This window comes from Populus euphratica, unplaced genomic scaffold (genome assembly GCF_000495115.2).
Source record: "Populus euphratica unplaced genomic scaffold, PopEup_1.0 scaffold11.1, whole genome shotgun sequence".
Lineage (NCBI taxonomy): Eukaryota > Viridiplantae > Streptophyta > Magnoliopsida > Malpighiales > Salicaceae > Populus > Populus euphratica.
In genome coordinates, this window is record NW_011499878.1 from 453,185 (window position 1) to 468,620 (window position 15,436).

Below are 15,436 nucleotides of genomic sequence, written 5' to 3' on the forward strand. Positions count from 1 at the left end.
AACATGGATAATTTAATACTCATATTAATATACCATAATATATTAAATAAATTATATATTACTAGCTAGTTGACAAGGAATTTTCTTACTTCACCACATGCATGCTCTTATTTGGACACAATCACCCTAGCGTATTCATACAAGTGGTGATAGGGTAGGTCGCAACAAATGTAAAAAATGGGTGCTTCTGGGAAGGAAAAGAACAAAAAAAAAGTGTTCTCTTCAGACATTCCTTCACAGCTTCACCTAAGTAATTGCAATGGATCAGAACTAGATATGTGAGCTTCCATGATTAGTTGGTTAAGCTAGACGAAAAAGATTCTAGACCAAGAGAAAACACTACAGCAAAGAAAAGAGAGGAGCATTCTCATAAAATATTGAAATCAGATCAAACATATACTCCAATATTATTGCATGTGATCCACTGCAACCCACCGTGCATGGCACACGCCACTGTTATTAAATATTAAAAAAGGATTATATAATAACTAACAATATTGTTTTTTCCTCATAAAAAAAAAAAATAGTTGAGACATCGTAACCTAACCTAACCTGCGCAAAAACTTTACTTTGGATTCATGTGTATACTGTTGTCTGTATCTCCTCCGATGGTATTTTACATGCCTCTCTGACATGCTCATGTTTCTTTGAGCCACTATATTAAATTCTTGCTTTAACAAATCGGGTAAAAAAGGAGAAAAGAAAAGAGAAAATTCCCATGTCTACTGCAATTGATGTACTATAATTAATATACTCTAAACTTTGCTGTTTTCAAGGTAATTAGGGGGGAATAACATACTGGCAGGTTTGCCGATTGCCCTTTCCCTGGCTTCGTCGAGGACTGTGTATATATAGTATAAGAGTTTGAGAGTTTATTAGTCTGCCATTTTTCAATTAAGAGAAATTAATTGTGTATGGGGAAATTAATTAATTAACTAATTTCCGTGTAATCCCCAAAGCATGAGGGTGCGATGACTCTAGACATGAGATACTAGACGTCTCGATTCCTATAATTTCTTTTAATAGAAATTGTAAAATTTTCATTTCCATGATTATTTATGTATGTATGACAAAATAAACTGAAAAAAAGGGGTATAGATATTGTTTTCACTATTACTACAGACTAATTAATTAGACTCATTTTATTGCATTGCATATTACAGTGATAAAATTATAATTTTAATCCTCAATTAAATAATATTTAGATTGGTGTGGTTAATAATGGTAATACAGTTTTTTTGTTTTTTTATGAATAATAAAACTATTAAAATACCATTAAAAGTAAAATAAAATATATGCTTGGCGTCTAGTGCTAGGTTTGGTTTTTCACTCTTGAATACACAATAAAATTACTTGAATGTTTTTAAAGTAGAAAAAAAAATCATTCCAGGGTCATTTTTTTTCTTTCCGAGTTGTTTTTTTTTTATTAATTGTTTTATCAAGGCATTATGGTATTTTAATTAGTATTGAAATATAAAAAGTTATTGGTATATACCCACGCTCTTTGAACAATGCATACTGTGTCACCAAGAGATCAACACTACCCTCTTGTTTAGGGATGGACCTAGAAATTCTAGTTTGGAGGAGCATAGATATGAGTAAAAAATAAAATAAAATTTAATTATAATAAGCTGAATAATAAGAACAGAATGAAATTTTTAATTTTTTTATATGTACTATTTTATTGCATCTAATATATGCAAAAAGTTAAGAGATATTCAATATAAACATGAAGAACTTAACACGAGACATGGTAAATCTAAAACATATCATCGCTATTAATTCAAGAATTAATCCTATAGATTAATCAAAATCAAAATAAAACTAATACATTGAATTCAATTTTATACAATTCACAAAAATCAAATCAATTAACTCTTAATTTACAATAACTCAAAACTAAAACCACAAATAATATAACCCAGAATTAGATATTATATTAAACTAATTGAAATCCAATTCACCTAAATTAAACTCATAAATTGCAGAAACCCTAAATTAATCCACCCCACCCCCCACAAAAATAAATAAATTATACCCCTAAATTTAAAAACCCCTAAATACATGAAGTGTGTTAAACTCATCGAGGAATCTTATCGAACAGGTTCAAGGCAAGTAAAAATACAAAATTCTTCAAAATGACTATCTTATTACAAGGTGCCATTGCTCGTCCCTCCCTCCTGTTCTCAGAGTACAAAATCTGTATTTAGAGTTTTTAAAATTAAACCCATGGGTTTTTAAAAACCCGTGAAATCTTCGATAGAAGTGAAAAGGGCAATGGTTGAAATTTTATTTTTTAAAGTGAAAGTTAAAAGTGTCATGTTTAGACAATTACCCGTATAGAGGCTTTATTTTTTATATCAAGTGCTAGGGTGCCATGTCACCTACAGCCCGCCACTTGAAAGCGCGGCGCGGCTACATGTAGGTGGTGGATCAATAATTTGCTGTTAGGCAACTTTTTTTATTTATTTTTTTATCTCTCTCCCCTGTGGATACAGGTCATCTTATTTGATGATAATGTTATAACTTCAATTTTTATTATTTTTATTTTTTAAAATTTTATTTATTTTTTATTTAATTTTTCAATTCTAATATTATTTTTAAAAAATAGTATTTTTTTATTTTTTTAATTATTTTATAAAAATTATTATAGTTTTTAATTTTATATTTCAATTCAAGTTTATGATTCTTTTTAATTTGATTCTTATTTTTTTATTAATTTTTTTTTAGTTTAATCATTGAATTGAGATTTTTATTTTCTTTCTGATTTATTTTATGTCTTTATTTTCACCTTTATTTTTTTTAATTATTATTTTTTAATTTTATACCCTTTTAGTGTAATTATTTCTTTTTTATTTTTATCTTTCAATATTTAGTTTGTTGGAGGTTAAGCTTTGTAATTTTTTTATGTGTGACACTTCTGATCTAATAACATGATTTACGTGTTTGAAAAGTTTACACGAGTCGATATTATTTTGTTTATTTATTTTTTTTACTCGTTTGACATTCATTTTTATATAAAAAAATCTTTTGTGGTTTTTTTTATATGTTAAATAATTCTAATCTCGTGTGATCTAACTTATATGTTTTCTAGGTTAAATTAAATTAATTTATTTTTTATTATCCAAGTTAAATATTTATCATATTACTTTAGGTTGAATTAAATTGCTATTTTTTATCTATTTTTTATTTAATTTATATTTCTAAAGGTTTTATCTAAAGTTATAGTGGTTTTTTTTAAAAAAAATTACATGTTTATTATTATTATTTATTTTTTATCATCTAATTAAAACAAACCAACTTATCAAATCTTGTTTCAGTTGATGATTTTTCGTCTTTTTTCAAAATACACTTGCGGCACCCAGACATAGGTTTTTGCCAAAAAATATAGAATCGCCGCATAGTACAGGCTCCTGTCTAGCGTGTACACGCGCCCACACACAGAGCAAGGTGGGTAGAAGGTCCCTCCCACTAGGTTTGATCCAGTGGACAAGTCCCCTCTTACTCTCTTAGCCTGCCTTGGTTTTCAATACTATTATTTTAAACCTAAACTAATTTGACGAATTGATTTATGACATAAGGTTGAGGTTGAGGTTGAGGTTAGGTTTTAACAAAATTAAGAAGAGGAATTGCTTTAATTATTTAGGAGGTAATTAAGTGGTAAAGCCTTGAAATTAAATAGTTTGTTTCCTTTGTGATTTTAGATTTTAGGTTTGAGTCCTTGGTTACTCATATGATAGTTACTGAAGGCTTACATGGTCGTTAACTTTAGGGCCCGGGGATTAGTCGTGGTGCGCGCAAGCTAGCTCGGACACCCACGTTAATCTAAAAAAAAAAAAAGAGGAATTGCTTCAATGTAATCCCATTAAAAACTGGGGTCACCAGCGACCTGGTTAGTCCAAGGAAAATTGTTGTTTTTTTTTAATAATATTATTTTTATTTTTAAATTATTTTTTTAAAAAAAATATAAATTTACCTAGATTAGTTCAAGTAGACTTCATTGTTTGTTTTAAGAGGAGGCCTTGTCAAGAGTCATAAGTCACAGAGTTAATTACATCAATAATAATAATGAGTCATAAGTTAAACCACGAAAACTTTTGTTGCTATATTCCATGAGCTCTCAATGTCCTTTCTTCTTTTTTCCAGTCATTGGCTACTAATATTACATACAGATTCGTTACTCTGCTTTTTATTATACCTGTTACTATAATTGACTGCTTAATTATTTATCAGATAAAAAAAATAGCTATCAAAATTAGAAATCGAGACATTTCAAGGGATGGGTCCGAGCGGATGGGAGAGATATAGCAGCATGAATGCCGGTACGTTTCATTGGCTCGAACAGCTTGATTGATTGGAGCGTCACAATTGACAGTGGACCTCTTGCCAACATCAAGTATTTTTATTAACCCTGACCCTAACCCTAACCCTAACCAGTTAACCTGTATTCTTGCAAGTGAATTCTCTTTATATATGAACCTGTATTCTTTCAAGTGAATTCTTTTTATATATGAACGATAAGTCATTTAATTTGGGATCCATTTTTGTTCCACTAAACATAAACATTAAGTATTACTTTAAAATGTATGAGTTTTTTACTTTGTAAGATTATGTTATTTATTCTCTCACGTATTATTATGAATGAGCAGTGAAAAAAATTATATTTTTGTAATCTAAACTTAATTAAAAATCAATTAATTTTAATTTCTTATATACCCATGGGATTTAAAGAAGAGGAACCGAAATGAAAAAAATATCAAACATGAACAGCATGATATAAGTTTTGTAAAAAAACATATAGATTATTGAACTTTAAAAATCACGTAAATTATACAATTTTAGTAGTTTAATATTTTTCCAATTCAATTTTAGTATAAACAATTATTTTTGTTATTTTTTAGTCTGTGGTTGTAAGGGGGAGAGATAGGTCGCTAAATTTTGACAATAGAGAGAAAAAAGTGTCCTTGACATCGATTTAAACCACCAAAATAGACTATATTTGTGTAAAATAGTTTCATTTGATGAAAGAAGTTTATATTATGTGTTTTTGTACTTTTAAAATTCATAAAAAATATTTAAATTTGGGTTGATTTTGTTTTTTAAAGAAATTTTTTAAGGCTATAAATAGATTTATCACAGTTTATACAATGTTTTATAAGTATTTTAGGCTAAAAATAGATTATAAACAGGTTTTTGGGTAAAAACACTTAATCCCTAGTTTTCTAGACACTACAATGGCTAAAATGTAGGCATTACAAAATGGCCTATGTTTCTTTTTTTTTTCTCTCTAATTTTTTTTGTTTAAATTAATGATTTTTATGGGTTTTTTTCTATTTTTTTTTAATTTATATTTAAATCAGTATCCTTTCACTCTTTTATTTTATTTCGGGGAATCTCTTTTCAATGATGACTATTTTTTTTAGTTATGTATTTAATTTTGAAGAGTTTTTTTTTCTATTTTATATGGATGAACTTTATTTTTGAAAAAAATAAATAATATTGTTAATATATAAAGCATTGCGTGATGATTTTTTTTCTTTTATTTTGTTTAATAAATTTAATTCGTGTTTCTATTTCTATCATCGTTTTCTTAAATAAAAAATATTTTAATAAATAAATTTAACAAACACAATCGAGCAAATATCCTGTCTTTTGAGATGAAATATATTTTTTTTTATCTATATCTATCTTTTAATTTTCAAGTTTTTTAAGGTATCATCAATGACTTTTTATTTATTTATTTGCATACATAGTTATTGATTTTTGTGATTACATACATGCATAAAAAAAATTATTTGACATTAGATTTTTTAAACTACTCGTTGATTTTCCCTTTTTTTTCTTATTTCTTTCCACTCCCCCCCCTTTTTTTCCCTTTCTATTTTCATTTTTTTAAAATTTCATCAAGTAAATCAATATCCACTTAATTTTTAATTTATTTTTATAATTTTTTTGTTTTTCTTTGAAGAGAACCCAGACTAGTAAAATATATCGGTATTCTAATATTAAAAAAATATTATCTTGATTTTTTTAATTTTCAAACCACATTTTTTACTAGTTAATTATGTTGAATTTAAACATGCTAAATTGATTGAGAAAAACTGAGTTAACACTTACTTGATTTAATTTTAAACTTAAATCAAGCTCAAAGTTGAATAAAAAAATTTCAAGATTGACTTGATGACCAGAATTTAACAACAAGAATAAATAATTTTTTTTATTTCTTAAACATAATTTTTATATTCAAAAAGAATTTTTAAAACATTGTATTTTATTTAAAAAATGAATCTCATTGTAAACTCATTTTACTTTTTAGTATTTGAATAGGGAAAATATTTTATTTTTTATATTTTTTTAAAAATAAAATCAGTTATTTTTTAATGGATTTCATGCTTTCTTTTAAAAATAAAATCTATAATACTAGTGGAACTTAGAGAGAGAGGGGGGGAAACAAACAGCTACAAGTAGTCAGACATGAAAGACAACAGCTCTTGAACCAAGAGCTGATGCCGACTTCCTAAAGGTCATTTACTCATTCCATTTCCTTTCTCTTTTACTTGGACAAAAGAGAATTGCACACACGTGCATCACATAGTAGTTAGTATTTAACATGATCTAAATCACCAACCTACAAAGTAATTCTCAACGGGGTCCTCTAGTATATTTTTCCCAGATGGGTCTCTATTTTATTACAAATTATTGACCAAAAAATCAATTTCTCTTAAAATAAAGCATTATTCATTCACAAAATAGGTCAGAAGCATGGAAAAACATGGACAAATCTAGATGTAATGCTTAACTGAGAATTTCCATGGAGACTTAACTGAAAATGTAGTTTTTGAAGGACCTACTTGAGAACTGTCCAAGACTCTGGGGCCTATATAGTTTTGACATGAACACCACAACTCGCCATTATCCATGCATGGAATTGGCGGTGAGGATCATTGATCAAAGAGCTGATCAAGGGACAAGGGCGGTGACTTATTCATGGGTTTAAAACTGTGCTTGATCGGGGCTTCGAGCTTCAGATCTCAAAAACAGATGGAGACATTTACTTGGGTGAATACATGCTAATTAATTACTAGCATTCAATCTGGGCATATTTTTCAGATGGCAAGAGCTCTGCTACCTTTAAAACAAAAGTACTATGAAACAGTCTCTTTCCATGTGAATCTTTTACTGAATGTAGAAAACGTACACAAACCATTCAAGCTGTTAATATCTATACGCTATTCCATGGCTTTTTTTTCCATAATGGTCGGAGATTTAATTAAATGGTCACCAGAAAAGAAGAAAAAGTAAAAGCAAAATAAAGAAGAGTGAAGGCTCCTCTTACTCCTATCACAAACACAAAAACGACATCAACATAGCCTTGAGAAACAATTTATAAGATATAAAATCCCCACAAACTCAGAACATGGTTGATCCATAAACAGATGCAACAACAACCCTAAAAATTCACCTCCTCCACAGTCAATTCCATGGCTTTGAACATGCTATTTACTTCTCCATGTCAAATTTATTCATGATAGGGTAAGTAGTTGATTTTGGTTATGATTTTTTATTATGTGTATGTTGGTATTGTAGTATAAGATACTTTTCAAAAGAATTTTTAATTTTAAAATACATCAAAATATTTTTTTATTTTGACATCAACTTATGAAAATCATTAAAAAATACAAAAAATACATTAATTTGATTTTTTTGATGAAACATGTGTTTAAAACTTATCTAAAAATAAAAGTTATTGTACTTTCAAACACCCATTATGTTTATAATATGTACTCATAAAGGTCATAAAGGTATAAAAAGACCATCCCAAATCTATTTAGTAATTGAGTAAATAAATTCAAAATGATGAAGCTCAAATTAAAGTTTCAAAATAAATCTTTTGTATTTTTTTTATTTTTCTTAAACAGTATTTTCACAAAGAATAAAGAAAAGCTAAAAGTATTCATATTGCATGAAAATATTAATAATTTTAATTATTTTTGTTTTGTCATTTTAACATTAAAAATACTTTAACAACTTTTAACGGAATATTTATGAAAGAGTTATGGCTGCAATCATAGTTGAAACCAGCAACTCATCCAATTGAAGGAAAAAAAAATCATTAGTAACTACACAAAAGGCAAGAAATGCTGGTAAAATGCGTTTCTTTTTCATAGCTATCAAAAAAAGAAAAAAAAGGGCTGAATATTATCCAAAGTTATCGGTATATGCACGGAAAAAGTGAAAATCAATCAAGGAGAGACCATAGCTGTGAAGAGTTACGAAGCGATGTACGGATCAGATGCTTAGCAATTGGTTTTCTGGCTAGCTATAAACCCTAATCATTGCTTGAACGCACAATTATGATCAGTAAAGGCTACGAGGAAACTATTCACTACAAATCTACATACGTTAAGAATGTTTCAGATTTTAATGTATGTATTTCTAAAATTCTAAAAATATATAAATATGTTTATATGTTATGATGCTAAATATATGACAATAATTCCTGCATTATCTAGGTTCTCTGCCACCATGATTTTTCTCTCCTTGGAGGTTGCATTTTTCCCTGGAGAGATTCTAAAGCAAGAGTTTCTGTAAGATTGGAGGAAGAAGGACAGTAATTTCCGTACATGTAGCAGGATTTAGGAGAGAAATTTGCTAAAAAGTGGAATTCTCCACTGTTTTGAGTGGTCAGAAGTGCGGACGCCTAGTGTGATGGTGTTAGACAAGGGTGTTTGTCAAGTTAGAGGTGCTTGTCGTTGATCAGGCAATGAACAGGAAGCTGGTTTGCCATTTTCTCTTCAAACTTTTCAGAGGGTATTCTGGTCACTTAAATTAAAGGAACTGTCATTCAAGACTACAGTCTCAAGAAACAAAATCATGTTTTTCCCTTCAATTTTTACCCTCAAACCTTTTCCTGTCTCCATCCCAACCTACTCTACCCAACCCTTCGCCATTTCCTACAAGCCCTAACACATACAGCTCTCTCACTCTTTACATCGTCATCGACCAATAAGAGTCGAGTTGCTCCACCTTTTTAAGATTAAAAAGAAGAGGAAAAAACAATCACTATGCATTTTCCATACCCAAAAACAAAAAAGCAAAAATCATAACCTTAATTCAAGCTTTTCTAGTATTTTTCAGCATTATCAAGAGAAAGAATCCTTCCATCCCTTCTCTTCCATCATCAGTCTTATCATCCTTTGTTACCACTATTTCCAGCTCCACGCCTCTCTCTCTCCCATCAAAAATGGAAATCATGTAATACCAACCAATGATTACAGCTTCTTTTGTTTCATGAGTCACTTCTTCCTTCTTGGGTCTAGCTAGTATTTCCCATCAGCAGCAAAAACATAGGACTATCCACTCTTTTGTAGGACTATAAGCAACCAAGTTTAGGTTTTTGTTTTCGGGAGAGGCAAACCCTAGAGAAAAATAAGTGAGTGGAGTGATTGTAAGGACAGGAAATAGGAAGAGGAGAGGCCACCGCCACCGCCACTTCCAGCACCAACATCATAACCGAAACCATCTGATAGATCGAAATAACTCAAACAACACTCTCCATGAATTCAATCCCAGAAATGGAGAGCTCCAACTCTGAAAACATAAGTTTCAACAACATAGGCAACAGCCCCACTGCCATGTCAGTCTCAAACTCTTCATCACCGTCCTCCTCCACCGCTCCAAGTCGCTATGAGAATCAAAAGCGCCGAGACTGGAACACCTTTGGTCAATACCTGAAGAACCACAGGCCCCCTCTTTCTCTCTCCAGGTGCAGTGGTGCTCATGTCCTTGAATTCCTTCGCTACCTTGACCAATTTGGCAAAACCAAAGTACACACTCCAATCTGTCCTTTTTATGGCCACCCAAACCCACCTGCCCCTTGCCCCTGCCCACTCCGCCAGGCCTGGGGTAGCCTTGATGCGCTTATCGGACGCCTCCGAGCAGCCTTCGAGGAAAATGGAGGCAAGCCCGAAGCAAACCCTTTTGGTGCTCGTGCTGTTAGGCTTTATCTACGTGAGGTTCGTGATTTGCAGTCTAAAGCAAGAGGGGTTAGCTATGAGAAAAAGAAGCGTAAGCGTCCACCACAGCAACAAATCCAATCCCTGCCACTGCCACTTCCACCACCTCCAGGTGCAGCTTAACACAAAGAAACAAAGAGTTCCCTTTATCAAGCAGTTTACAATACTACTACTCTTTATTGTTCTTATTTTTTTCTCTACCCGTATTTTTGGTTATTTTGTTTTAGTATGTATGAGTTATATGGCATTTTAGTATTTAGGGTTAGCCTCTCTCTCTCTCTCTCTCTCTCTCTCTCGGGTATTTCTCTGTTTGCTTTGGATATATGGAAACGATGGCTAGCTAGATCTGCAGAGACCACGAATCTACTTTCGATCCCAACAACGGTAGTAATATTACTAGCAGTGGGACTAGCAGTAGCGGTAATAGAAAAGTGGTGGTAGAAGTGATTGTACTTGCATTTATGGTCTATGTTGGAACTGAGAGTGCTCATAAATTAATGTAATATTCATGTATGCCAAGCCATAGATGTGCAGATAATGATGTTCTTCCTCTCCCTTTCTCCTTTGGACACTAGCGCTTCTTATCAAATTCTCTGAAATTCAGTCACATAGTGGTTAAAGCTTGAAAGACATTACATAAGAATCATATGTCAGATGTCTAGCACTACTACTGTTGTTTTAATGGTTGGGTTGCAGATGCTTGGTCAGTTTTTCATTTCCTCTGCTGAGTCTCTGACTTAACTTTTGCCCTATTGCCCTGCTACTTTAACTGCCTTGCTGTCTAGAAAAACCATAGGAAATTGACATAAAGATGAAGAGTATATGTTGATTTTTAAAGATTATTCTTTTAATTTAGTGCCATGAAAGATTGATATCAAGGCATAAACTTGGGTGTTGATATATAAATATATAGCTATGTAGCCTCTTAGGATACTTTTCTTATCACACTCTTGCAGATGCAGTGCTTGTGTCCCAATGAATTGATTTAATATTCAGAAACTTGTGCTGTTTCATTTAGTGTTGTCATTTCATCAGTCGAGGGGGAAAGATAGTGAAAAATGTGGCAGACAATGCAAAGTACTTATGGCTTCTGAGATTTTGTTGATGACAATTTTAGCATACTAATTTATCGTGTGTCAGCCATCTAATTGATCTCTTCACCAGTAAATTCCTCCGGCCATTTCCCTTATGAGTCATCTCAGATTAGTTTCTTCTTCTAGGTTTTTGTTTTTTTTGTGGGAAAAAAGGTAGGAGAGAGGATCATAAGTCGTCAAGTCAAAATTACTTAACACTCACATGAACCTAGAGGAAACAGTGGAATCTAGTTAGGTTTCTAGTCAAGTCGAAAAAGTTTTGTGAGTATAAAATTAGAAGACAAGACAAAAAGGTCTCCATCCAAGATCTTGCCATAATTGATGCCAAAACACTATATACTAGTATACTAGCAGGTGACTAAATACAAAATAAGATTGGAAACCATGCATGGAGATTCGAGGAGGTTTTGTTTGAATTTTTTAAAAATTATTTTGATGTATTAATACTAAAAATAAATAAAAAATATTATTTAGATATATTTTCAAGTTAGCTAATTAATATTAGGTAATCTAAAAATTATAATTTGTGTTATTTGTATGCTTATTATTATGTAAATAGAAAATAAGGAGACTAATTTTATTTAATCAAGAAAGATATAAGCTTCTTCTTTTTTTAATAATATTCGGTGTTTTATTGATTGTTGGGAAAACCATTAAGTTCGTGGGATTTTGAGGTAGAATATTATACCATCAAATAGAATCAACAAAATAAACTTGACTAATTATGCCATATATGAAGCTGACATGAATAAAAATATCTCTGAAACTAACATAATTAACTTTAGTTGTTTGTTCAACCTATGATACCGGTAAACCCCTCTAAATAAATCACCCTTATTGTAAGTAAAATTCATGTCCAATGTCTTCATCCAAAAAGATAATTTTGTAGTATAAAATGAACTATTGTATTCTAGTTAAGAACTTTATCCTAAAAAATCTTCTTGTTTTATCCAGCCAAATACCCCATGAGATTCCGTATGATAGCATGGTCAAGGCTTTGCTTTCAAACTCCCCTTAACACTGAATTCCCAAACGACCTACTCCACTACTTGAGGCATACACCAGTTAAAGCCTGGCTATTTAATAATACATTGCCAAAGCCTCCATGAAAGATGGTGGTGAAGAAATAAGTGTATTGCACATTGAATCTCTAACATTGCAACAAAGACACAAAGCTTGACTCGAATTTATTAGATTCATTTTCCAAAGAAAACCCATTGTGCATAATCTATCATGTAGAAGTAACCATAAAAACATCTTAATCCTAGGAGGAGCGATGCTTATCCATAGCAGTGGAGTGAAGGAAAAAGTACCTAGAAATTCAATGTTATCAATAGTCGTGCTGCAAGATTTAACTGTATACCCTCCTTGTTTATGTGGCTTCCATTGTTTTAAGTTTTCCCTATTTGTATCCATTCTGATCCCATCTATCAAAGTGTAGAGTTGTTGCAGCTCGGATTGTTCTGGAGAGATTAGGCTACGGCTCCAGTTGAGTTTCCACATCCATCCCCTGTTATTATGCTCCCCCATTATTGCTAAATATTCTGATTGAATTGTTGAGATTGTATAGAGAAATGGAAAGCAATCTCTCAAAATACCACATGGCAACCATCTTTCTGTCAAAAAACATGAATTGTGTTGATAATTGAACTAATAGCAGTCCATGTTGGTGATATAGGGTTCTTAAACAGTGGAAGGCCATTGATGCAAGGAGGCCAGTACTACATGTTAGTGATGAGATTCTGCCAACCTCCTTCATTACTATTATCTAGTCTCCAAAGCCACTTAACAAAGCATTGCCTAGTTTTTTCCTTGCAAAGAGCTGCCTATACCCAATCCATTTTTCTTTCTTCCCTTGAAAAGCACTTGCCAAGCTACCTTGCGGGTATTTCTTTCGATAGATACACCAACCCACAAAAATCTTCGTTGTATTGAGGTGATCAACCGAGCTACACCCTTAGGCATGAGAAAGATAGACATGCAATACAATGGAAGAGATGAAAGGACACTTTTGAAGAAGACAGACTCTTCCTCCCATGCTTAGCAGCCTCCCTTTCCCTTTTAGCGATTCTAGTGGAGTACAAGCTTCCATTTTGTTATGCAATTAGAGGATATATTTGTTTCACTAATCATTTGGGTTTCTTATGTGATTAGCTGTGACATGATCTTTGTTTTGGCCCTATGTATAGTAAATAATAAATCATGGATCAAAGTATTTCCTTTTTGTTCTTTCCATGCATATCTTAGATTGCCTCCAAATTTGAAGTACTTTATTTGCTTGACAATTACAATTGTGTTGTTATGAAAATTGTACTTCTCTCATACGTTTGCAGTCATGTTATTCTTTTTTTGGTACTACACTAGCATCTTTTCCCTTGTAAATTATAATTACCACAGGTTCTCCATCAATTTTCAATAGATTTTTTTCTGCCGAAGGTTTCAAATATTAATTTGTGAATGAGCATTGGACATAAGGTTTGGCTACTTTCTTGCATATATAATTAACGTTCCTTTCCCTTTTCTTTTTCACTATACACATCACGACAGCTGTTCAATTGAAGTTGTATAGTTTTGTAAGCATAGTATACTAGCATTCCCATATTTTAAGCAAAAACATGAGCTTCGAAAGGGAACGAGGATGACTCCATATGCCAATTTCATGATTTTAACACATAAAATGTAATTTCTGAAACTTTGGGGAGCTGTCTTTGCTTTATATATATATATAGAGGCACACACGCTGCATTAACAAAATGTAGGGAGGTTGCATGAAACATCAGATCAGTAAAGGGGCTAGAAAAATTTATTCGGACGCGCATCCTGTGTAGCTTGATTTTTTTACGCGAATGTGCTACAAAACATTCTGGTGTTTTTTTTATGGCATTGTTACTGTGATTCAACCAAAATCAGCAGCAGTTTTGGCAGCTTTAACGCGTTTCTATATAAAATTTATGTATTTTTTTGGTGTTTTTTTAATGATTTCAATGTGTTGTCATTAAAAATTAAAAAAATACCTTTATAAATTTTTAAATAAAAAACTATGAGTAAAAAGTAACCTGCACTAAACACAAGTAAATATTTGCCCCCACTTCCTATTTTACACAGGCCTCTCTCCAGGCCGCAAGAGGGGTAGAGCAGCACTGTCTCAATGCTATCATCATTATCCAAATATATAGATCATTGACCTATGTGGGATTTTATGCTTTGATGTTCAAAAACAGAGCATAGAATCTTTCTGCATGACTGATAATCTAGTCAAATTTTCACTGCTGAAATCATCACCCTAAAATAGTGATGGCTTGCTTTAGCACTAGCTAGAATTCTGCAAATGGGTAAATCATTATTTTGCCCTCAAAGTCTCAACAACTTTCCACTTTCATCCCCCAACTTTAACTTTTAATATATATATAACGTTTTGATTGATAGCTGACTTGCAGTCGGAGGAGTGTTAATTCTCTCCAACCTTTTCTATTATTTGATATTCCTCAAAGTTTTTCCTCCGGAACCTCGACTTAGCATGTGCAATTCTATAAATACACTCACAAATCCAGAGACGATTAAGATTTTGAAAAGGCAGTTCTGCTGTTAATTGCCTTCAGCTATTTTTGAAACTCCAGGGATAATATTCAAAAAATCTAAACCATAGACAGAGGTTATAGAACAAGGATTTTATTAGAACAAGGACAATATTCAACGTACACCGTAGTTTGTATGAGTTTTATCCTAGTTTTGTATGGGTTTTATTAAGAAAAAAATAAAAAACTTTGGTTGCAAAAAAGTTTTGATTTATAATTTTTTTAAATTTATTTTTTAAAATCATAACTGTAAGGTTATTATAATATTAAATACATCACGACGATAAATTTCTATATTTTATTTTTGATAGAGTGAATAATCAATTGAATGACGTTCTTTTTTATAAAGAAACATCAATTGAATAATGATAATAGATTTCTCCTTTTTTTTGGTAAAATGAATAATTAATTAAATGATTTAAAAAAAAAAACTCACATGAAACCTATTTAGCCGGTGTTTCGTCATGTGGTGAAATCAATTTTAAAATAAATTATTTTATATTAATTTTTTAAAATAATTATATTATTTTAATATATTTTAAATTAAAAATATTTTAAAAAATAACCACCATCAACGCCCTGAAACACCCCTTGTTCCGGGGTGCTCTTCAGCATCAAATCCTCTCTTTCTTTTAGAATAAGCACAGACAGGCTGTTAATGGTCGAGTGTCTATGAGCCAAGGATAGAGATAAGACGAGTATAATTCAGGCACTTGTTCGGGGGATAGCTGCTACTGTTTGAAAACTCCGG

At 31.5% G+C, this 15,436-nt stretch overlaps 1 protein-coding gene and 1 long non-coding RNA gene across 2 annotated transcripts in view; one reads left to right on the forward strand and one right to left on the reverse strand.

The window, feature by feature from the left end:
- Positions 1-9,048: 9,048 nt before the first annotated feature.
- LOC105128725 (protein LIGHT-DEPENDENT SHORT HYPOCOTYLS 3-like) lies at positions 9,049-10,552 on the forward strand. The gene has a single exon (XM_011030515.1). It carries the CDS (start codon positions 9,558-9,560, stop codon positions 10,137-10,139), a length of 582 nt encoding a protein of 193 aa, XP_011028817.1. The 5' UTR covers positions 9,049-9,557; the 3' UTR covers positions 10,140-10,552.
- Positions 10,553-14,382: 3,830 nt separating this feature from the next.
- LOC105128728 (uncharacterized) overlaps positions 14,383-15,436 on the reverse strand; it is an 11,101-nt gene continuing 10,047 nt past the window's right edge. The window contains exon 3 of the long non-coding RNA XR_842931.1: positions 14,383-14,393. This is a non-coding gene — a long non-coding RNA (uncharacterized LOC105128728). The remainder of the gene's footprint in view (positions 14,394-15,436) is intronic.